The sequence below is a fragment of the Nelumbo nucifera genome, chromosome 2 (genome assembly GCF_055504915.1).
Source record: "Nelumbo nucifera cultivar China Antique chromosome 2, China Antique-T2T, whole genome shotgun sequence".
Lineage (NCBI taxonomy): Eukaryota > Viridiplantae > Streptophyta > Magnoliopsida > Proteales > Nelumbonaceae > Nelumbo > Nelumbo nucifera.
Window position 1 is genome coordinate 100,788,729 of NC_142650.1, and position 24,786 is coordinate 100,813,514.

The window sequence follows — 24,786 nt, forward strand, 5'->3', positions numbered from 1 at the left end:
TCAGATATTCTGGAACCTTAGTATCAATAGAAGGTTAATGCTACCTGGATGATCCAAAGATGAAATCATTCCTATATATGTAGTATATGGTCCTGATGCAAAAGGGTATACATTCACAGAGGAAGGTCCTATGCAGGTGCTTTTCATGCTATATCCAGTGTAAAGTTGGTTAGACATATGTTATAAAATGTGCCCCCGATGTAATAATACTCTTGAAAGACGAACACTCTTGAACAAACCAACAAACACAGTATACGCGTATCACTTGCTTCCACACGCCAAAGCAGTACACAGAGAGATACAGTAGATTGGCCAATTATCTAATAAATCTTCATATTCCTTTGTGCGCTTTTCAGATAAGATAAGAATGCCCAGAAAGAGTACTGAGGTATCAACACAGTTAAAGGATAGATGCAACTTCTCAGAGAAAAGAAATTATACAAAGAGATACAATTTTTTTCTCGATCAGGGTTTCATAAATATAACCATGATGCAAATTGCTGTGCATACAACAATGCGATTGATTAAGTCAAATGAACCCGTTTCAAATGTAAGAGAGAATCCACTAACCCAACAAATCAGAGGTGCTTATTCTTATCAACTTCTTTTCCCTTCTTAGCCAACTTCGGCCTTGGTTTCAGAGGCTTCAAATAACCAGCCTGGAACTTAACCATAGCCCTCAAAACCGAAATCAATCTCTGCTCAATCTCAACCCCACGAGGCTCGAGAACCCGCAAAGACCGAGCAACGGCCTCCATCGTACTCATACACCCATGAAATGGCTCCTTTCTAAGAACCAAGTCGGAATCAAATATAGTTCCACCCTCCACGCCAGTATCATAATTCAAAGAAACTTGAGTCGCAAACATTGACAAGAACGGAAGACTCGCACTTACCATCTCCTTAGCATGCTTCCAAGTACCATCAAACACAATCAAAACCAAATCACTTATTCCATCTTCTTTTGAAGAGTTTAACGAAACCCAATCGTTCAGTTCAACCGAGGGCGACGAATCGGTACCTGGAAAGAGATATATCGCTCGACGAGGTCGACTGGGGTTGTCAACAGAGGCTCTGTAGAGGGAGTCGAGGAGAGGGGAAGAGCCAAGACGGAGGCGGCGGCCGACGATGGTTTGGCAGTTCCGGAGGCATTTGGAGAGTACGGGGACGGTGGCGAGCTTGTGGCGGAGCTCGTGAGGATGGTGTAGGATAAGGATTTGGGTGGAAGTTAAGAGGGGTTCAGAAGGGAGTTCAGAGCAGAGGCACACGTTAGTAGGACGGCCACAGCCATTCAAGCATATTTCCCGCCTTTCCTGATGACTGGTAATACCTTCGTTCTTCCCGCCCGTTTCTTCGAATACAAAACATGTCAACATTCCTTCTTCTTCTTCTTCCACTCTTCCGCCATGATCCATCATCCATGTAAAGAGTTTCTGCTCGCCCTCACCAGGGTGAACTCCTGGTTCGAGTTACGTGGTCGCAGTGCTCCCTCTGCGACCTTCCAATGAAACACGTTGACGCTGTAGTGGCTGTTGGAGAATTCCAAATTTTCAACCGCTGCTCAAAAGACCGCCATGCCCTAAGCCCCTAACCAAGGCGGGGGTCCATCCGAGTATTACGAGTAGAACTGTAGATGGTTCGAACTCGTCAACTCGGACGCTCCCCTCTCTCTTTCTCACGAGGAGTCGAGGACAATTAAAAAAAGGTCAGATGGGGCATGGAAGGAGAAAGCTCCAAAAAGTTTGAGCAGAGAAAGACAGAAAACCAAAAGCATGACGAGCTCCACTTCGGCCCTCCCTTCAGCCATCGATGTCTCCACTTTCGATCACACCCCTTCATATTGGTACTCTCTCTCTCTCTCTCTCTCCACTTATAAAGAGCAGCACAGACATTACTAGTTATAAGGAATTTGGTTTAGCACATCCTAATCGAAGCAAGATTTGTAGTATGATTACATGTATTTAGTGGAATTGTTCTGGTTCTGGATTGAGATGTCCTAATTCTTATTATTGTTGTCTTGTCGAGCAATCCATTATTGCATATGCTGAACTTGTATTTTAGCCAAGCTAGTTTTTGGGTTTCGACGCTCAATCTCGGGAATCTTCTCAAATCTCCATGCTCAATTTCAGGTGTTAGATGTATATATGCTGCTTTATTTCCGGAATGGTTTCAAATGAGGAAGGCTCTTTACAGCCATCAAAAAATAAGAAGATTATTTACTGAAACGGTTCATACATAATTATTTTTTTTAAAACAAAGAACATATATGTTAAAATCTTTTGAGAGGGCAAAGTAATTCCTTCCAATGTTTAGTGCTTCTGAAATGGAATCTCTGTTTTGATCAGGAGAAGATGCTTAAAAATTAAACCATCTGATGTAGAGAAATTTCATATACCCACGATTTTGAAGATCAGAATAATAAGTAGTTTCATTTCGATTTTTGGATTTTGGTGTCAAAATATTTTATTTGTCTGTACATTTGTTTGGCTTAATTCTGTATAGTGACTGGGTTATCTTTTAGTTATTACTTTGTTTGTTAATGTTGTATTGTTGCATTGGTTATCACTTGTGAATTTGACATTTTCCTTGATTTTTTTCATATTCTTCACATGTTTAAGTGCTGTACCTTTTTCTTACAGTGAAGAGAATGTATACTACCTTTGCAAGAAGTTGTGCATGATTGGGGCTGCAGAGACAAATGGTTCTGATCTTTTTGTTGTGTTCATTTCCAACGAGAAGAAACAGGCATGCATGTCTTGATTTCCTTACATGAAATTACCTTTCCAGGTAGTTTGTTTCAAGTTGAGTTTTATTTAATTAATTAAAATAAACTTTATATTCAACTTACCAGAATACATAACACAGATGCAAATGCACTCCCCACAAATTCTAAGTTTGGTTAATTTTCATGTGTCGTTAATAGAACTAAAGATATTCAAGTTGCAGGCAACATTTGATTTAGTCATATGGTTTGTTAAATTGACTAAAAGTGTCTTATGACTTAGCTTAAGTATTTTGTGCTCTTTTCTTCTTGGGTTGCATATTGTGTTCAACTGACAAGTTTTTATAACACAAATGCATTAGGTCATCAATTTCTGAATAGGACAATGACAGAAGGGAGGTAAATGCATGATTTTTCAAAACTACAGGGGAGGATTTTGTTAAAGTGAAAAGACGGGAGGGTTTTATGATTGTCAGAAAACTTGGGGGAGGTTTTTATATTTTACTCTAAATTTAATAATAATAGGAGTGCAAATTAGGGTTCACATAGGATTGGAGACTAAGAGATAATTCAATGTGACTTTTTTCTGGTACCTTGGTTTGATAATCATAACAAGGGAAAGATTGAAGATGTTGCCCATAGAATTAGAGCAAGATGAGCAAAATAGAGGGGTGCATCCAGAGTGTTATATGATAGGCAAAAACCATTTAGATTAAAAGGAAAATTCTATGAAACAGTTACAAGGCTAACTATGCTTTATGGCACAAAGTTTTGGGTAGTCAAGAAATAACATGCCCATAAAATGAATGTGGCAGAAATGTTGTATGTTGAGATGGATGAGTGGAATAACTAGAAAGGATAGGGTCAGAAATGAAGTCATTCAAAAGAATGTAGATGTAGCTCAAATAGGTGATGAAATGAGAGGAAGTAGACTAAGATGGTTAGCACATGCATAGAAGACACATAAAACCTGTAAAAACAAGTTATCCGTTACAAGTTGAAGGGGCTAGAAGTAGATGTGTCAATGGGTCGGGCCTGGTTTGGGACAGGGGTGCACCAGTCCCGAACAGATTAATAATTGGTTCCATATGATAGACCTAGAACCATCCCAATTATTAATCGGGACAATTGGTCTGACCCGATTAGACCCAATTATATATAATTACCTATGATAATAACAACTTAAAACTTTATTTTTGATAATATAACCTTAATAAAATGATAGTAAAATAGTTAACTGTTTATATGTTGATAAAACAAGTGTTAACCAAAATTATCCCATATACTATCTATGAAATTTACCCTTTTAGACATTAAATACAACAAAAGTTACAAGAAAAACAGGAGGCCTTTATGTATTATTAACTACACAATTAGTTCGGATCTGAACTGGTTTGGAGAAGCAAGAGCCGCTCCCAACCCAATTATTAATTGGGACAAAATCATAAAATCAGAACTGACATACTGTTTTGGTTAGTTCAGTTCTGTTGAATAGACCCAACACCCAACCCATTAACAGCCCTAGGTACAAAGGGCTAGGGGCAAAACCAAAAAGGACATATGACTAATCAAAAAAAACAAAAAGGACATGGGTTAAGGTGGTTGACAATGATTTAAGTTCTCATAATTTAACAATGGATTAAAGGACTTTCAGTCAATGATATTAGCAGAAATATTCACCCCTTTCTGTTTCTGCCTCATCCTCAGCAAACTCCCTTGAGGCATCCCATATCCATCAGTGAAGGTGTGATAACCCTTAATTTTGACAGTTGTGCCTTAGGCAATCCGGGCTTTGCAGGTATTGGTGGTACAGTAAGGGACAAAAGGGGCAATATCTGCTGGACTTTTAGTGGTCCAATCGGTTGGGCCGACTCCACAAAGGCTGAAGTGATGGCTGCTCTCACTGGAATCAGGATAATAAAGAATTTGGGAATTCAGAATTTAATCATTGCAGGTGATTCAGCAAATAAGCTAAAATGGTTAAGAGACAAAGGGGGCCCTTGGAGACTATATCACTATCTGACTGAAGCTTGGGATTCTTTGGATGGTTTGAATGTTAACGTAGTTTGGATTCCTAGGGAACACAATCATACTGCAGATGACCTAGTTAAATTTGGTGTGTATTTGGAGCATCTATATAGCGACAAGCTTCCTCCTTTGTAACTTGCAGGGGTTCCCCCCCCCCTCTGCTTTGTATATCTCCTCTTGTTCCCCCCCCCCCCCTTTTTTCTCAATAAATTCTGGTTAAATTTTCTCAAAAAAAATTTAACAATGGATATGTCATTAAACTGGAAAACAGGATTCATGTAACCAATCGATATAGTTGGGATAAGGCTTAGATGATGATGCTCTTCAGAAATGCTCATAAAAATTTTGAGCCAGAAGATAATTTTATAGAAGCAATGTTGGCTTATGCATAATTTTATTGATGCTTCTATCAGTCATTTGATACCAGAGTGGTTATGCCTTTTCTGATCAAGCCCCAAACTAAACTTCAGTGAGATTATTTGTTTAGGGATTCGGCCTACTTGGACATGAACTGTATACAAATCGAATTTATTTAAGCCCTATCTAATGCTATTCTCCATTTCTGTTAAGATTGCCAGTGTCACCTTTTTCTATTGAGTTCTTCTCTCCTGGATTGGCCCAAGTATTGATGTGTTTGCAACCATATTGTTGTCATAATAATCTTATAAGCATGGCTTCTTATGGCAGCTATTAGTTTGAAGACTATCAAAAATGAAGGAAATCACTGTTAAAGGGGATTTTATGCTGAAATCAAACGAAAGATCAACCTTGCCATGTTTTACTGAACAAACATTTAATCCTTGTTCAATAAATCATCATAATTTAGATTTCTTTTTGGTCATTGAGGCAATTAATCTGAAAGCTGGAATATGCTATCTAGATTCCACTGTGGCATCAGAAAGCTAGTGCAAGAGCTGATGGAATTATTCTATGGGATTATCATGTCATCTGCATCCAGGTCAGAGCCAAATTTGTTTAATCTACTGATAATTGGTGCATCAACAGACAGTAAAATCAGGTTTACTTGGACAGTTAGATGGTTTAAATGCGTCTAATTCAGTTACATTCTTTTGTGGTATGTGATGTGATCTTAAAATCATAATGGAACTCACAGAGAAGTGGAGAAGGCAATGCACCCCATAAGGTGTGGGATCTGGATTCGTCTCTTACTTTTCCTACTCCTCTGGATCAATATGTCTCAGAAGCTATCCGTCCATCATTTCAGCTATTTCCTGAGTATAAGAGGTAATTTCTAATCTTTGCACCTTTAATCTTGGTGACTACCTAGCACCTAGAAGAACCATGAAAATACACTTCATTTTGTTATATTTGTAATCACTACCATCTAAAGTTTCTTATATAATCTTCAAGATATGCACCAACTCTTACATAATGCTATGACGGAAGTATAATTTTTAAGTAGCATAGGTCTCCTATGTCTTGTATTCTGACTGTTAGGAGACTTAGAAATTCATCTGCTATCATGGAGATTTATTTCTCATTTTTCAAGAACACTTTCATTTTTATTTGATAAGTTCATTTTTAGAAAGTTTTTAGAGAATTTGTTTGTATTTATTGCTGATTTTGATCATATCCTTTCTATTGGGATTTACAAGTGGTCCAAATTTTAGGCCCTAACGAGGTTGACAACATGCATTTGATTAAAATATTTAGTGGTTAGGATTTTTTGGACCAGATGAAGCCAGTTTTAGAGTTTTTGTTTTTCTAAGTCATCTTTGTAGAGCAGATGGAGGGTAGTTCTGTAATTTTACTCTCTTTATTGTAAACTAGTAGGCATGTATATTAGTGTACAGCCCTGTACTGATCAACCCTAACAGATCTGAAGTCTCTTGGCTTTCTCCTTGTCTTCTCTTTCTCAGACAGATTAACATGGTATCAGAGCGGGTTGTTCTCTGATTCATCTCTTTTTTTTACTGTTTGAGGTTTCTTCACTTCTGCGTTTGATTCTGGACTGTTTTGATGAATCCAAGAACTAGTCTTCTCTATTCTGCACAAGCAACAACAGAAATCTTACTGGATCTCTCTTGAAAGGCCTCCATTTGTGGTAAAACTTGAAAGGAAGTGTTGTCTGGCCCTATTCTGCATATTCTGAAAGTTACATCAAGTTTGGACAAACACTGAGAGAGATCTATACATCTCTTCTAAGCGGCAGCAGGTAGTCTTTCCTTTTTTGGACTGTGTTCTTAGATCCCAGTCTTGTTGTGCTTTGGACACTTTTACTCAACTGTAAGAGGTTTCTTGTCTTCCCTTTTTGACTCTCTTGGATTGGTTCTCAGTTTATATTGCTTGCTTCGGCTATTTTTGTTCTGTGTTTTACTCGACATGGGTCTTGAAAAGAGTAAAATTACAGAACTACCCTCCATCTTCTCTACAATCTTTTCTAATGTTTTGGGACTTGGGAGTTTGATTTATTTTGCTGACCCATCCCCATATGGTTGGGATAAGGGAGTTTAATTCATTACTTATTTAAACACTTTTTTTAATCATTATTGGATTACATTTTCCTCTCATTTTTGAATACATCATACTTCTATTATATTAGCCTCATTTGTCATGTTGCACCTTATAAAAGCCCCTAATATAGATCTAGTATTGTTCCACACACTCATATATGCTTCGTTAGATTACATCTTTCAATTAATTATGAGAACCATTAACTGCATATAAATCTACTTGTATGATGTTACATAAATATTTCTTATTCAGTACGTGTTTAAGATTTTCCACTGAACAGTTTTTAGTTTTCGTTGTTCTTCATGAAGAAGATTCTTTTTCTTCTAACTTTTAATGATCTCATATCATGGAGCCCATGGTGCCTAAGCTGATACCCAAGTGACAAGTTTACATGCATGTTCAGTGCCTTCTTAGGCAAGGGAGAGGGCAAGGTGGAAACCTTATCATATATTGTGTACCATGTATTTTATATGTGCTCTATGACACAAAATCATATAGTATATATGTGATCTGTTAATTTTTTAATTTGCATGGATTAAATGTTTTATTGTGGTACTTGTTTGGTTGGATTAACTATTCTATGACTCGTTGCATTGCTTATATGTTTGGATTCTTGTTATATGAAAATTCATTATTCTAAAATATGTCTTTCTACTTTGTTAAATGGATTTAGAAGAAAAACAGTTTCAAAAGAAATAAGATATCAGATTAGAAAGAAGAAACAAAAAAGTGACACCAAGAAGAGAAGAAGAGAAAGGGAACAATTGAGAAGAAAAGGGTGAAAGAGAAGTCTTGTTTGTACCTCTCATCCTTTCCCTAATCCTTTTCATTAAAGAATAATCACTAATGATCAGAAATTACAAGTAAATCCTCAGTAATTACAAGTAGGTCCTTAGTGGGGCAGCTAGCTAATTAAACATAAGAAAACTAAAGTTAACAGGACCATAAGAAAAAGGCCCATTAACAAAAGATGACATAAACATTAAATTAAAATACAATTGTGGACTACGGGCCATTCGGCCCATCTTCTCTACAGATTTGATTATATTATTTACATAATATTGAAGTTTATGTATAACAATTGAAAATATAGCACATGTCAACATGAATCATACCCTAGTAATCTTACAAATTATGTCCCATTTCTTTAAAAGCCACCACCTAACTGGCATCTAGGTAGCATTTAATTGACTAAGTCCTTAAGCAACAAGACATTATTCTGTTGCCCAGTCTCGCCTTGCCACCTTGATGACTATGATGGACCACATAATGGATTCTGAATGTCCTTTGGGGTTTTCCTGATTTACTCAACTAAATACAACCCCAACCGTATGGGGTCAGCTACAAGAATCTTGTAAAGCCATAAAGCCATTTTTCTCTATTAAGAGCCATATTTATTTGTCAAATCATACGTCATTAATTCATTTCTTACCACTTCGACCCATTTGCTCTAATTTAGCAATCTACAATTTTGCGGAAGTTTAACCTATTTGTACTCTATCACAGCATGGACTACTGCATTTATTGACTCTATTGTCAAAATTTCTGACACTTTTTAGTATCTTTTGGCCTTCCATCTTCCTGATTTCAACATCTTTGAATTTAGAGATTTTTGTAATTTTTTATTGGTAAAAATATTTGCAGTTTTTAGTATCAAATTCTTTTTGGTTCCTATTCAGATGTGTAGGTTGTACTGTTTACCTTTTAAATGAGTTATATGCAAGAGTTGTATATTTTGGTAAAGGGTTTGCTTTTTAGCACCTCATTTCTTTTATTTGCTTCATTTTACAGCCTGGAATTATTTGTCAACTCTATTAAGTTTTTTAATATCACTGCAAGAAACCTCTTCTGTGATGTCCAGGCTTTTTAGGGTGGTGCATGCTCCAATTTTCCTTCGCTTCTTTGCATCTGATAGACGACACATGAGGGATGCTGTTGGAAATTGGATATCTCAACCTCCTACTTGGGAACCCATAGTTGCTGAAGGTGAATTCCAGGATCCATCTTTGCTAGAATTTTTCTCTCCAACTTTATCTCTTCCTTTTTGTAGTTAAGTTGACATATCTATTGGGAGAATTGCTTAGCAGGTTTTGCCCTTGTTACTGTTGAATATCATGTGCTAAAGATTATCGGAATTATGCAATATTGGGTAGTATTCAGTTGAAAGATAAGTGTGGAAGTATGTTTCTTAAACAAGAACTCCAATTGCATGCCCCCTCTATTGACCAATTTAATCCTACAATATCTTATTCTGTTAACTCAAAATCCTATCTAATGCCACCAAAATCATGCAAAACTGACAAGTTTGGACTCTTTAAAAATAGGCTGAGAGAAATGACGTGATTACAACTTTAACTTGTCAAAAATCTAAAAACTCTAGAGATTGCCTATGCTACTGGGACCATAGGAGCCTATTGGGTACCATGCGTGAAATCCCAGCTTTCCATTTTCTTTTCTTTTTCTTGGTTTGCATCAGATTGCTTTTGAAAGGTGCTTTCTGTTATTGTTAGTTTACTGACTGCTTCTGTTGCTAAGGATTAAAATATCAATATGATATGCCCATACTGGAGTGTATGATATCCATATCACTGTACCTAGATACACTTGGGTACACCAATACAGAGGTAACCGTAACTTTTATTTATTTATTTTTTATTTGTAACCGTAACTTTGATGAGATAAATAGATCACAAATGTACAAGAATGCAAGAACATAAATAGGCCAGTCAAATACTTAACAGTTCAACTTTTGCAATTGTTCCCAGAAAGTTTCTTACCTGTTAATCCCATTTTTGGTCGATACATCTGCCAATGGTTGTCCTTGGGACCCAACTGAATCTGCACACCATTCCATTACAGACTCCTAAGTTCACTTATTATATATCTATACTGCCACGGTTCTTCTTTGCTCCCTTGCAGCCATCCCACCACTACCCATGGGTCCCCCTCAACCAACACACTGCTGTAGTTTAGAGATCTTCCTAATTGGAGGCCTTGTAGAATTTCCAGCAGCTCAGCTTTTATAAAGTTCCTTCCTATCCCCTGTTGGACCTGAAAAAATGGCTTAGTATTCTCCCAAGTCTGCCCCCAAAAGTCACCCCTATACTTGACGGGCCAGCATTTCCCAAACTACAGCCATCAAAATTTAGTTTTAGTTGATCTCTGTTTGGTGGTTGCCAAGAGAATGTAATGGCAAATCTCATTAAATAGAAACTGCCAAATGCAAGTTTAAGCTTTATTGGACATATAGATTGGCAAATGTGGTGGAAGATGTAATGCCAGACAAGGGGTGAATTGGAGACAACTGTTTTCTGTAAGGGAAGAGGCAAGAGCCAGCCATCATCAAAGATTGTGGGGCATTCTTTTATCATATGTAGTTAAACCATTCTTTGCACTTAATGAAATAAAATTACAGTTTCTGATAAAAAAATAAATTAAAATAGAATAAAGCAGCCAAAAGTCTTCACCCAATGCATCACTTGAATAGAAATATTTTCAGTGATATTCTCCGTTGGCCACACCTTCCTTAGGAAGATTCTATCATTTCTTTCCTTCCAAACATTCCAAAGTATTGCAGCTGTCATGCAACTCCATAGGTTCGCCCCCTCATTCTAAGAAAGGTGAGGAAAGAGGCTGAAAATAGGCTTCCCAAGCTTGTTGGCAGAGTTCACCTGCAAGCCAAGAGAGATAGAAACCTGTCCCAAATACTAGCCACAAACACACAAGCAGTTAGTAAGTAGAAAGTGGCTTTGTCACCTATATTGCAAAGGAAACAAATATGTGGTAAAATAAACCAATTGGGCTTTCTTTTTGAATATTTTCACAAGTATTAACTTTTCTAAAAACAAGTATTGATTTTAGAGTGATAGACCTCCCAACAGAAAGTCTAATTTTTAGGTGGTATTGTTCTACTCCAAATTTCCTTAACGGAAATGTTTGCAAGGATGAGGAAGAGGAGTGCATAAATTTGTTTGCAAGGACGAGGAAGCAAACGTACATATCTAAAATCAAGAGGCTTGAGCTTGGCGAATAGGTGCTGTCTTTGTGAGGAACAAGAAGAGAATGTCAGACATTTGTTTATCAGATAGTATGCTGATTTCCTATGGAGACCGTTCACCAAGATGTTTGGGGCACATTTCTGCCAAATTCTGCTTCAGAAATCTTTTCAGCTTGGCCAAAGTTAAGAGGACCCAAGAAGGCTAAGGTGTTTTGGAGCTGCATACCTTTTGCAATATGTTGGAACTTGTGGAAGGAAGAAGAGGCATAGAAGAATTTTTAAGCCAAATTCTATAACATGGATAGGATTGTGGCTGCTGTAAACAAGTCAGTTTCTGATTTGGGTTATGGTTCTTCCAGAGTTCAGACATTGGTAGAAGGGATCTGGGGGAAATTTTAGGGGAAGTGCTGGAATTTCAGATCTGTAATCTGGAAAATTTGTATTGAGTCTGGATTCTACATTCTTGATTGTAAGGGGTGATGCCTCATCACCTTCTTCTTGTATCCTCTTTTATTTTAATAAAATCTTCGTTTTTTACCTATCAAAAAAAAAAAAAAAAAAACAAAGGAAGCAGCCTAGAAATAGCTTTCCAAGGAGATGCAAACATTGCTTTTGAGGGCAGACTGGCATCCCACCCACTATTTTTTTTAATCAGCATTTAATTTAGTCTCCAAACACTGTTCAACTTCAACCTTGGGTTGGTGGGTAAACTCAATATCTGCTACATGCTTTTGTGAAAAAGGTTGAAGATTGAAAATTCTATGGTGGGTTATGCCCCAAAGATCAAAAGTAGAGAAAGAATAATAATGAAACCCTGGATAGAAGAATACTTTATTTCTTATCAAAATCTAACCCTATGGCCAATCTTTACATCTATCTTATAGACTTCTTTTACCATTTAATTAGAATCCCAATAGGAAAGAAACAAAATATGTTGAAAAGCCTTAGCTCACTTCGTTAGAGCATTTTGCTATTAATATGAAGGCTTTGATCTTGTAGGTTTAATCAGTCATATTATATTGGCCAAATTGTGTAAATTAGATAATCAAAATCAAATTCAAGGTAATTTCATTAATACATGGTTAGAAGCCAGGTAAGATGCATTGTACAAAGCAAGCCTCTCTTGTGACCAATTGGATTGACCACAAGATTTCTTCATGTGAGTAAAAGAGACTAAGAGAGTACCTAGTATAGTGAAGCTCTGACCCGATTAGGGAACCTTTTTCCTATTCTATTATATTATATTATTCAATATTCCTATTCATTGTATAAAAGTTGCCTATATCTTAATTGTTTGGGAGTAAACCAGATGAATTGTCTATATTAATCTTCTTCCTCCATTTTATTCCATCTGGAATCATACCTTTGTTAAAAAATGAATTGTTAAATCTTCTTCCTACCACCTGAATCTGTCCTTTACTCCTTTTTGATTTCCACTTGCATAGATGAACAAAAATGGCATCTTTTTCTAAGTTGGCCTCTTGGATTGCCGTCCAAATATTATGCACCAGTCAGCTAGTCCTAAACCATGACGGTTGCACAAGTTTCACAGTACAATATAATGTTCAACTAGAACACTCAGCTGGTGTATAAGCATGAAAATACTATCAGGCTATTACCACCCCATCTACTCACCTCTCTCTGAATTTTGATTCTTCTTATGCATACTGAAAGAAATAAAAGAAAATTAATTTTTAGAATTATATGTATCATTGAAGTTCTTCTGTTTCCTCTCTTGAATGTTTTAGATGGAACTGTACACAACCTGGATGAGTATATTCGAGTTAGTACCACGGATGTGTTGACAGATATTGAAGATGATTCAATCCAATCACTGTTCTCTCAAAAATTTGGTTTGGTAGCAAGTGAAAGTCAGTTGGAGGACTTGTTTTCTTTTATTTCTTGATGGTTACCAACAAATCAAATGGAGGCTCAAACAAAATCTAGATACTGGTTTATTCTTGAATGTGCCACTGTAAATACGTTTTTAACTGGTTGCCCTTATATCTTGTTTGATAAATGGATTGATTTTGTGGAATGATCAGCATTTAGGGTTTGTAAACTACTAAACTATATTGTTAATGGATTCTTTTAGATGGTTCAAGTCTTATTAACTGCAAGATGGATTCTTTAACAAGTAGAGAGAGAGAGAGAGAGAGAGCAAGATTTGAAATTCCATAATTAATGGTGTTAATGCCTTGATGGTAGTATTAATGCCTTTAATTTTGAAATTTGAAATTTGAATTCTAAGATCATAATTAATAAGCTAGAAAGTTAACACTTTTAATGGCATAATTAATTTTGCACAAGTTATATTAAAAAAAAAAAGTGGTTTGCATCTAGGGATGTCAAATGTGCTGGATTTGGTCCAATCCGATCCAGTCTAATGCGAGTCCATTACAAATGGACCAGGTCCAATCCAATCCAATGAATATTTTTGGACTGGTCCAATTCAATGTCTGGACCGTCCAATCTGTTCAAATTTGTTTTAATTTAGATTAATTCTAACTCAAACCTGGTCCATTAACACCTATATTCCTATCTTCTATCAATGGACCAGATATTGGTTGAATCCAACCCAATCCAATATAAATTCATTATGGATGGACCAGGTCCAACCCAAATTTGATACTTTGGACCATTAAGTTTGGATTGTTCAATCTGTCCAAATTGATTTTGGTTCAGACATGATTTAATCCAAAACTAGTCCATTGGCACCCCTATTTGTATCTCTGTGGCAATAGTGGCATTATTATTAGCTTTGGATTGGTCCATGTCAATTTGTGAGAAATAAATGTTCTCACGTCGTGTCTGAATATTATTTTAACTAGAAAAACCCATGTGATGCACGGGATTATTTAACCAAATTGTAAATTAGAGTTAATGAGCTTTTAAACAGCCCTATATACTTACAAACACTTTATCACGAAATTTCATCATAGATATCCCCCATTTAACCCTTTATCACATTAAGATTTTAATTTGGGTTATCTCATTGGCCAAGATATTCATTTCTTAAATGCCCTTGATCATATCATTATGGAACAATCAAATCCCACCAAATGATCTAAGAGATCAATACCTCTACAAACTCCATTGTCAGCACTTGATTTTTGCTCAATTCGTCATTGAAACCCCAATTTACCTCGAACACCCAATTAAACCGCTCTGATCCTTTTGAAGTACCTAAAATCCCCAAACACCATCATCAGACCTAGGACCTCCTAAAATATCTACCCCTGAAATTTCAATCCAAGATTCCCTTTTGTTTATTCTTTTATCAAACCAAGATTTCCTTTCAAACCCTTTCGTTAGCCTGAAGCATACAACCCAAATCTCCTTGATCCTAACACCTCTGAATCAATTAGACCATACAATTGAACCCTATACACACCAAAAACATCTGCACATAAATTTTCAACGTAAAATTCTCTCATCTGCCCTATCATCGAACAAATATTCCATTTCATATGCTCTCATTGACCCAAATTTTCATGATTCTGGCCCTCCAAAACCAATCATATGTTTCAATAAGATCCTAGGCACCCTAAAAACTCTACCCACAAAAATTCAGCCCAAAATACCTTTGTTTGTTCCTCTATTACAACAAGATTCTGTTTCAAAGCTTTGCATTAACTGGATCAAGTCCTTTTTTGAATTGCCTAATCTTAGCATAATTAGGCTTATTTGACCCTACCAATCAATGCATAATCCTCAACACCACACTTCCAAATTTCAACAAAAAATCCCCTCATTTTCCCCTCCATCACACCGAGATTCTATTTCTAAGTTAATAAATTAAACGAATCACTATTCCTCTAGATCTGCCTAGTCCAAGCCTAATTAGAACAATCTGGCCCCACTAATCGGTTCAAAACGCCTAAAAACCCACCCTGTAACCGCTACGTGATACCCACAATTACTCATGCCTATATAAAGGCACTTCTTTAACTAGAAGGTACGTGTGATTGTGCATTCAGACTCTCTAGCTTTCTTGTTCTCTTATATTTTTCACACTTATCGCTAACTTAAGCATTAGATTGTCCACCCCGGATATTTTGACTGCTCTCTTGCAGCTCAACTAGCCGACCTCCTCGGCCCGATGTCCAAACTGTCCTCTAGTAAAGAGCTACCAGATCTTACTCCATCAGTCCTCATTTACCAACTCAGAGGTGCGTTAAGCAAGAAATTGGGAGTTTGGGACTGGGGGAATTGGTGGAATTCTCTGATACCACTCTCTGGGCCGTTAATGGTCTGGGTCAATCCAAAAGATCCGACCCATACCTTCTACACAAGGTCGGGGTTTGCATTTTGAGTCCCCCAACCCAACTTTTTTTATGTCTTAAATTATTATGTTTATTTGATAATTGAATCTTATTAGGTTGAAGCCGGTAGGTTACACACTGTATATAGTACGTACAGACCCTATAGCTATAGGGTGGTCCGAGTATGTTTTGTTCAACACCCTATCTATAGCCGTAGGGTTTGAGCTTGTTGAATATGTTTTAGCATATGTGTTTTTAAATGGCTAATGCACTTCTGCATCTCAATTCCCTACCCAATAGTTTTTTAAGTGTAAAATATTCCCAAATTGAACTTTTTGTTAAAAATTCAATGGCCTAGCCTAAAAGTTTGGGTTCGATGCAAGGTAAAATCTTCAAATCAAGTACCCGATTTGCACCCCTAGCTAACGTCAATTCCAACATCGGTGCTATTGTATTACAATTGGGTTTGCCAATCATCAAGGCCAAAAAAGTCAAAGTGAAAAGGGGTTTAAGAGGATTCGACCATTTTAATAAACTAGTAATGGGTACATGCGTTGTACATAAAATTTTAATATTATAATTGTAATTACATATCAGGGGGTGGATTTGAGCTGAGCCGAGCCAAATATTTGGTTATTCGAGCTTGAATAGTATTAGGTTTAAGTTTGAGCTTGAGTTCGATTCGAGTTAGAGACTTGAGCTCAAGTTTGGCTTGGTTCATAGTTCGCAAGTTCAAGTTTGGCTTGACTCGAGCTCGACTACAAGTCAAGTTTTGAAAAATAAAAATTATTTTTTATTTTTTAAACAAAAATTAAAAATTATTTACTATTATACATGAAAAATAAAAATATTATTATATATAATAAAATAATTTATTATATATATTTATATGCATGTTATGTATGTATGTATGTATGTATAATAAAAATTATTTATTTAATACTAAGCTCACAAGCCTCACAAGCCAAGCTTCACTAGGTTCAAGCTCGGCTTGATTAGCAAACGAGCCTATATATCTAGCTCGTGAAAGGCTCGGCTTGTGGCCACCTCTACATATCATACTTATATTTGCTTAGTATAACCAATATATATTATCAAAGATATGCCTAATCTTTTTATTTTCTTGTATCTTTATATTTTATCTCTCTTTCTCTCTCTCTCTCTCTCTCTCTCTCTCTCTCTCTATATATATATATATATATATATATATATATTTAAATTTTATTATTAACCCATTTAACCTAAAATGATTGAATTGTTCATCCACCACTGAGTAGGAAGAAAATGGTTTTTATAGATTAATTACTTTTCTATTAAAACTAATATTGTAGATTTAATTAGTAGAGTTTCATAGTGAGAAACAAGTATATCTTAAATATAGGATTTAATGAGAGAATGAGAGTTAATATCTTATACGTGGGACTTTATGAGAGAGAAGTTGAAAATTGTTTCATTTCTAGTGGGTTTTAAATTTAATATTTCATCTCCCTCATTAATAAAAATCTTTTTTTTATCATCAATGTGCCCAAAATTTTATATAATTTCTTTATATTTTATTTATTTTTGAATTTTATTGTTTAATTATGGCATTGTGGGCTGGCCCATTTGACTCAAAATGTTTAAACTTCTTATCACCATTTAAACAAAATACAATTTTGCTTCCTTATTAAAATATAAAATTTTATATTATTAAATTATTATCTATTGATTTAATTAATAGAACTTAGTGATGAGGAACAAAAATGCCTTAAATATATTCAGTGAGAGAAAATGGGAGTTAATACTTTAAATTTGGAACTTAATGAAATGGAATTGAATGAACTTAATAATAATATTTAAATTACTTGTAACAAAAAGAGACTATATTTCAAAAATAGGGGTATTTTAGTCAAGAAAAAAACTAAAAATGTAAGACTCTATTTGTACTTTTTATAAAAAACAACTAACTCGGTAATTACTTTCCTTCAATCCATCAGTTTAGTATTTCAATTTGAGTGCAAGGGTATTTAATTGAGTGTATGAGAGAGATTGACTACTATTGTGATGAAAATGGTTAAGGGTTAGGGTATTTATAAGGGCAAATTTCTTAAAATATGCTTACTATTTAGCTAATTGACTAACTCTACCCTTACCATTTACATATTATCTTTGAATATCCTTAAGTTTTCTGACAATTTACTAAAACCTCCCTTGCCATTAACTTTCTGTCACAGTGTGACCGATACTTTTTCCAAAAATTCCAAACGATTTGATGATTGTCACACTCTCTCTCAATTGCTGAAGGTACAACGAGAGAGAGAGAGAGAGCAAGAACACTGACGAGGAGGATGGCTGAGGCAGATATTAAGGTTTTTCTTTTTTATTAAATCTGGTAGAGGATTCAGATGGGGATTTAGTGGAGAGTAAGAAGGAAAGGGGTGGTGCTGGAGGTACATGTCGAGGGAGAGGGAGAGGGAGGGATTGTGTACGGTGGAACAAGGAAGAGCAAGGCAAGGAGAGAACGAGAGAGGCGTAACATCCAGGAGCAAGAGGTCCTGAACCTTCTCATTACCCTCACCACTCAAGATAGCAGCGCCATAAGCAATGGCTTCATCAGGGTTGATACTCTTGCAGAGCTCCTTCCCATTAAAATAGTCCTACAACAGTTATAAGGATCTCAATGAAGGAGACAATTGAGGTGGGAAACTGAGGAAGGTCGATTTCTCCAACTTTCTCACTGATGTCAAGAGTGACATAGACAATCAGATGGATGGATTTTCATCGAACAACTAATGGAGATATCTACTGTATCGAATGTTGTAAACAGAGTGAGAAAGTAATAGACTTCCCTCGTGTAAATACTGAGAAAGTAACAAAGGACGAGGCTGTTTAATGTTGGTCCCATGTCTGTTGTAGACAGACTTCCCTCGCGTTCCGATCGAGGTGGCTTCTTTATCCTCTCTCATCTTCTCAGGACGAGGCTAAAAGATTCTCAGATGTAACATCGAGCGAGCTTCTCTATCCACTCTCATTTCTTCAAATCCTAAACCCTAGTTCAGATCAGGTTAGGTCAAGGTTGAAAGTATTGATACGTATCGGCCAATACGTATTGTTTTTGGACCTTTCCAGTATGCCCTTACACTGGATGTATCGGAGGTTCTGACCGATTTAAGGGGTGGAGAATTCCTAAACCGGCCCCCCTAAATCGATTTTGAAAAAAATAAATAAATAATAAAAAAACAGTATAGATATCACCCGCATATCAGGCATATCAATATTTTGAACTTTGGATTGGATATCCACATGAATTCCCAAATTTAGAAATCCAGTCGAATGAATGAACAAAATTAGCAGCGGCAACAACCACCACCCTGGAAGCAATGGTCTTTGCAAGATTTTGATATCAGAAGGCCTCTTGAAAAAGGGAAGTTTGGGAGAGTCTATCTTCCCAGAGAAAAGAAGGTACTCACGATTCAATTTTCCAACATTTCCATTTAGATTTCTAATTGTAAACGCAACGTAGGAAGTAGGGCTGCAAATAAGTCGGATCAGATCCGATTTGAATCCGATACCGATTCGTTAAGAGGGATATTCTTGATCCTAATAAATCGGATCGAATTGAAAAAGTTGATCCGTTTAACTTAATGATCGAATTTGGATATTGGCTTATCAGATCCGATCCATTAATTATGAAATATTATATATTATATATGCATATTCTATATATTATTTATATAATTATATTTTATACTTTAATATATTACTATATTATATAAATAACATAATATATTATTTATATTATATAATATAAATATAATTCTTAACGAATCGGATCGGATATACCCTTACCGAATCCAATCTCATCCGATCCATTTGCAGCCCTAATACGATAGAGTAGTCGTGTTTCCTTATCATTGGCTATAGTTGATCGTGTTGCCATACCCTAACACAGGAATATGTTGTACCAAGATCGATTAAAATCGTTGGACCTTCACCGTTACTACCATTCTTTAAGAACCGATTAAGGAACGGGAAAAACAAATTACAGACTACACATAAAAGAAAAATTGAAGATTGCACTATGGTCAGACGATTCCGTTCAGTGACGGTGATTATTCAGATTCAAGTACATGATTCCAGTCTTTGCTCAATGAATGTAACTGGTGGCAACTGCAGCAACGATTCCGTCGGTTGATGTTGTCAAATCACTGGTTGTTTGGATCGGACAATGTTTTATTTTGAAAACTTGAAGGAGAATAATGGGTAAAGTAGTCTTTTTCGTCTTTCCATTTTGTATAGGTCTCCTTACCTTTGCCTTCCTTTCCTTTTTCCTTCAAACCAAACATAACCTTAAGGGTAGAGTTAGTCAATTAGCTAAATAGTAAGAATAACTTCAAAAATTTGCCCTATTTATAGAAATTGAAAATGATTGAATTGATCAAAGTACTCCTACTAAAGACTAAACTAATTGTTTATAATTGTTGGAAAGATTTTTTGATTATTGATAAAATTTATTAATCATTTAACTTATACTTGAACTACCCCTAAATTGGTTGTTTATATGCACTGCCTTTGGCAAAATACATAAAATACCCCTAAATTGGTTGTTTATAAGTGTTAGAGGGTGTTTTTGGCATTCAATCCCCCTTTTAACAGCTATATAACAGTTGCAACAGTTGTTTATAGCTGTTATATGCACCGTCCAGTCCGTTTTACACACTACAGGAAAAACCATCTAAGGTGGCGTTTTAGAAAGACCGCCACCACAGCGAGAACTAAAGTGGCATTCTCAACAAGACGGTTGTACATTTGAACTGGATTTTGATCCGACCTAAACCCCATTAAAATCCAGGAACGCCCCTTAAATGGATCTGCCTAGAAAACCTATTTGCATCATATTTCTCCTATTGAACAAACATGTTTCCATTCCACTGATTGTCCTCATTTACCAATATTGAATTGAACCACCATTTTTTCATAGAGCCTTCATGCCCCCTATTTGAATTTGAAGGTAAATACAATAGATGGATAGTCATTTGATGAAAAATAATTTGAATATTTCATTTCCTATAACAATAAGCATATAGATCCAATCATTAAGGATCATTAACTAATAACAAGTGAGTGTTGAAAGAAATGATTCTATTTTGTGGGAATGTGGGGTACCACGGTTTTGTCTTTTTCGTTTAATTGGAGGAAAACTAGCCATTGATTTGAGATTATTTTGAGAGGTTTGAAATTGAGTTTTTCGTCCTTTTTCATCTCATCTTTGTGCAAAAAGACACACTTCCAACCAAATGGTTGTTAGATCTTTATATGAAAGCCCACTACGTCTTTTGCTTGTTAGATCTTTCAAAAAGCACTTGCCCAATGGCACCTTGATGGTGTGATGACCATTGGACAAAGTAAAAAATTGGCACTCAATTATCAATAAATAAATAAATAAAATTAAGTAGTGTAAGAAATTGAAACCATGGGAATTGGTGCAATTCTCTTAACTCGATTTGGGGCTATCAACAGTCTAGGTCAATTAGACAAATCACAAGACTGGGTTTGCATTTTGTGTCACAACACAGGACTAGGTTTGCATTTTGAGTCATGACATTTTTTAAAGGGAAAATCCCCGATTAGTACGATGTACTTTGGGCTTAATGTTACTTTGATCCCCAAACTTTAAAATGCGACAATTCAGTACTCAAACTTTCAAAATGTAACAATCCAATACCTGTCATTAACCAGCTATTTACATGTCGTTAAGTGACATTTGAAAAAGATGCAAATACCCTTCAAAGTGTTATCTAATTTTTATCAACCATCCAAACATTGACAAAAAATTAATAGTCCCAAATCCTTGCCTCTTCTATTCAAGAAAGTTGCGGTCATTCTGGTGACCCCAACTTTCTTGAATAGAAGAGGCAAGGGTTTGAGACTATTAATTTTTTAAATGGTTGATAAAGAAAATTAGATGACACTTGAAGGGAATTTGTATCTTTTTCAAATGTCACTTAGGTTCAATTTGGAAGGAGTACAAATACAAATTCGTAGAGTGCATAACCTTGTATTTTGTATTATTTTGTATGTATTTACATTGTACATATTTGTATTTGTACTCCTTCCAAACTGAGCCTTAAATAATACAAAATACATAGTTTTGCACTCTACATATTTTCATTTGTACTCCTTCCAAATTGAGCCTTAGGATGTGTTTGGAAACAGTGCAAATGGAGTGTAGATCTCGGTTCAGGGTAAATTTGCATTTTGTTTCACTTTTGTCTATGTTTGGCAACATTACATTTATGCATTGACAAATGACAAGCCAATGCATATTTACATTGATAATAAGATGTAGGGTTCAGTTTTGAAGCAGTACAAAAGCAAATATGTACAATGTAAATACATACAAAATAATACAATATATAAGGTTTTGCACTCTACATATTTGCATCTGTTCTCCTTCCAAACTCAGCCAAAAGTACAAGAAGTAAATTTGCATTCAAATGGGATTTTGATAAAAAAAAAACATATTTTATATTGGAATTCATATTTGCATCCATTACAACTAAAAGTTTATTTTATAAGAAGGTAAATTTATCAATGCAAAACTAACCCAATTTTACAATTTATATAAACCATTTTACACTACATATTTACATTCACACTTATTTGCATTATTCCTAAATATAATCTTAATCGACAGATTAACAAATACTAAATTATCACATTTTAAAAATTCAGATACTAAATTATTGTATTTTAAAATTCGAAGAGCAAAATGGCAGTAGCTCCAAATTACAGGATACTAATTGTAGATGTATCGTTTAATCAAATTGTCATGCATATTTGATAATTGGATGTTATTATGCCCGAGTATGCTTTCTTATCAGTACGGACTATCCATACCCTTCCTAGCCCAAACCCGACCCATTAACATCGCTAACTATAACTGACTCGTTCCACCCCAACGGGCCAGATATTCGACGTGCTAGTTCAGGACTTTTCCAAGTCAAATTTGAATTTCGAAACTCAAAACCCTAGCAAGGGTATAATCGTCAAACCAATATCCTAATGGACAGTTCAGTTTCCTATAAAAGGGCATTTGTCGATCTCAATGTCATGCCTTGATCTAGAAACCCTAGTGCATCGTGGTTGAGAGGAGCTAACGATAAGGTAGCGAAAAGGAAATCATAGCTTCCAACTTTCTCACTGTTTTCATTTCCTCCATTTGATGTTTTCAAAGGAGAAACCAGGTGATGAATTTGGATTCAAAATCTCACGACGGTCGTCTGAGACGCTACCGCGTCGATTTTGATGCAGATGTTCCAAAATTTCTGATGGTTTTGTTTCTTTTACTTGCTATTGATTTTATTGCTTTTTTGGCTTTTTCTTTTTATTTTCAGCAATATTAATCGATGGAGCGTGATGAGGATGATTCTAAATTTTCAGATTTTAATGATCGGAAATCAATACTTACCTCCTACTCATTCTGAGCGCTCGCTTAGAGAAAATTCGATTTTCTCTGTGTTGTAGTGTTTTAAGCTTTAATTTCGGCACTGAAGAGTTTATTTTGCAACTTGGCACATTGAGGAATTATGTCTGAACTAATGTGCCGAGTTCGACAGATCTGTGAGGTTTGTTAGTTAGATAAAGTCCTTTTCATTCTGAGTGCCGCTTGTGTTATTGGCCTGTTTGGGACTTATACGTCACTCCTTTTGGCTTGCTTCCTTTTGATGCCCTAGGGATGAACGAGTCCCTGATATTCTTCCATCCTATTTTCTTTTTCACTTGGTCAGACGATTATGTTGATCATCTTTTAGGGATGGGAAATTATTTTCTGTTTCTTTTATTCTTTTTATCTAGGGTTGCTGGAAGCCTTATTTTTTCTTCTTTTATCTTGAATTCATGGCCGATGATGACAAATGGAAAGGCTTGTTTCTCAAAACATTCGCAGTGGCCGCCTGAGAGCTTTCGCCTTCGCCGGGCTTGAGAGCTTCTGCTGTTTCAATCCTTCCTTGGATGTCTGAGGCTTAAGTAATAACCCTATCATAAGTTCTTTTAGTCTTTCTTATTTTTGTACTCTAGCCACAATCCAAAATTTTGTTTCTCGTAACGGTTTTACCTCTTTTGGTCCCTGGTTCGAATTAAACTAAGTAGCCTAGAGAAACAAGGAAAGCAATAATCTTTCATTCTTTTGTTTAGGAAAGGATATGTGTAATAGATTAATGTTCTGAAGCGAAACAAAAAAAAATGAGATTTACGTTGTTGCTTTACGGGTACAGAACATTGATATGTTAATTCTTCAGCATCTATATCCAAGACTGAAATTAGGTTCAGTTGCAGAATACCTAGCGTTCTCTGTTACCCCCTTTAATCGTCCCAAGTTTGGAACCTATGGTTCTCCAACTCCTTGGGAGCAAGAAAGCAGTTATAAACTTGTAATTTTAAAACAGATAAAATCGTTAGAACCATGAAAACAACCCCAGCAGTTAGATCCTATGGTTCTCCCAACTCCTTAGGAGCAAGAAAGCAGTTATAAACTTGTAATCAAAACAGATAAAATCCGAAGAACCACGAAAACAACCCCAGCAGTTGGATCCTATGGTCTCCCAACTCCTTGGGAGCAAGAAAGTAGTTATGAACTTGTAATCAAAACAGATAAAATCCGAAGAACCATGGAAACAACCCCAGCAGTGCCCATCAAATCCGAAGAACCATGGAAACAACCCCAGCAGTGCCCATCAAATTCGAAGAACCATGGAAACAGCCCCAGCAGTGCCCATCAAATCCGAAGAACCATGTTCATTCTTCATGCAACAGATCATCGGAGTAGCTATTAGTGACCCATTTTGAGGACCCACATTGGATATGCCTAATTTATGTTTTGTAAGCTCAAAGCCCCAAATTCTAGTGAACAGTAACATGATCGAGTAAGTAGAAAAAGTCTACAGGAATTTCCTGTTGATAATTCAAATGGGTTTTAATTTAAATTATAAAAATCCACTTTCAAGATGCTATTGAAAATGAGAATTTGTGATGATTTGCCGTTTCGGACTCCGAGAGAAACATTTGGAGTCGAAATAAAGTGACAAATCTAGTTCTAAATAATATGTGGACGAGTATTAAAACTATTTTTAGATTTTCTTAAATCATACAACTATAGAATTAGAGGAATTGATACTGATGGCGCTTGCTTTGTGGAGAGATTTTGCATTTGGATAATATTGTCAATAAATGCTTTACAGTAGACAAAATTTGGCAGTTTTTGAGTCCATCTATTACGGATCCAAATGGTCCAAAATTGGAGAACCTTCAACAACTCTTCA

The 24,786-nt window shown here is 35.8% G+C and overlaps 2 protein-coding genes, 1 long non-coding RNA gene and 4 other non-coding genes across 9 annotated transcripts; 6 read left to right on the forward strand and 1 right to left on the reverse strand.

Moving 5' to 3' along the window:
• Nucleotides 1–299: 299 nt before the first annotated feature.
• On the reverse strand, nt 300–1,418 carry LOC104606331 (DTW domain-containing protein). The gene has a single exon (XM_010271471.3). The coding sequence runs from the start codon at nt 1,416–1,418 to the stop codon at nt 579–581; it is 840 nt and encodes a 279-aa protein (XP_010269773.1). The 3' UTR covers nt 300–578.
• A 291-nt stretch (nt 1,419–1,709) lies between these two features.
• On the forward strand, nt 1,710–13,342 carry LOC104606332 (amino-terminal glutamine amidohydrolase). Of its 2 annotated transcripts, none has more exons than XM_010271472.3 (6): nt 1,710–1,843; nt 2,640–2,745; nt 5,631–5,708; nt 5,865–5,995; nt 9,087–9,211; nt 12,971–13,342. In XM_010271472.3, the coding sequence occupies exons 1-6, from the start codon at nt 1,773–1,775 to the stop codon at nt 13,126–13,128; spliced, it is 669 nt and encodes a 222-aa protein (XP_010269774.1). In that variant the 5' UTR covers nt 1,710–1,772; the 3' UTR covers nt 13,129–13,342. The 2 variants fall into 2 exon arrangements, with proteins under 2 accessions (XP_010269774.1, XP_010269775.1); XM_010271473.3 differs by lacking the exon at nt 1,710–1,843 and adding an exon at nt 1,881–2,129.
• A 9,246-nt stretch (nt 13,343–22,588) lies between these two features.
• On the forward strand, nt 22,589–24,484 carry LOC104606333 (uncharacterized). 2 transcript variants are annotated; one of them, XR_016082259.1, is made up of 2 exons: nt 22,589–22,713; nt 22,864–24,484. It is a non-coding gene; the product is annotated as an uncharacterized LOC104606333 (long non-coding RNA). The 2 variants fall into 2 exon arrangements; XR_002023166.2 differs by having other exon boundaries at nt 22,590–22,633.
• LOC148802611 (small nucleolar RNA Z161/Z228) lies at nt 22,707–22,803 on the forward strand. The gene has a single exon (XR_016083315.1). It is a non-coding gene; the product is annotated as a small nucleolar RNA Z161/Z228 (small nucleolar RNA).
• LOC148802612 (small nucleolar RNA Z105) lies at nt 22,878–22,953 on the forward strand. Its single transcript, XR_016083222.1, has one exon. It is a non-coding gene; the product is annotated as a small nucleolar RNA Z105 (small nucleolar RNA).
• On the forward strand, nt 23,194–23,293 carry LOC148802613 (small nucleolar RNA snoR99). Its single transcript, XR_016083310.1, has one exon. It is a non-coding gene; the product is annotated as a small nucleolar RNA snoR99 (small nucleolar RNA).
• LOC148802614 (small nucleolar RNA SNORD14) lies at nt 23,368–23,491 on the forward strand. The gene has a single exon (XR_016083191.1). It is a non-coding gene; the product is annotated as a small nucleolar RNA SNORD14 (small nucleolar RNA).
• Nucleotides 24,485–24,786: the final 302 nt, after the last annotated feature.

Bases quoted from the DNA above. Each gene is read 5' to 3' on its own strand.
- LOC104606331 (XM_010271471.3), bottom strand. From the start codon at position 1,418: ATGATGGATCATGGCGGAAGAGTGGAAGAAGAAGAAGAAGGAATGTTG.
- LOC104606332 (XM_010271472.3), top strand. From the start codon at position 1,773: ATGACGAGCTCCACTTCGGCCCTCCCTTCAGCCATCGATGTCTCCACT. The intron at 2,746-5,630 runs GCATGCATGTCT...TATGCTATCTAG, and splicing joins TTTCCAACGAGAAGAAACAG to ATTCCACTGTGGCATCAGAA. The intron at 9,212-12,970 runs GTGAATTCCAGG...TGAATGTTTTAG, and splicing joins GGAACCCATAGTTGCTGAAG to ATGGAACTGTACACAACCTG.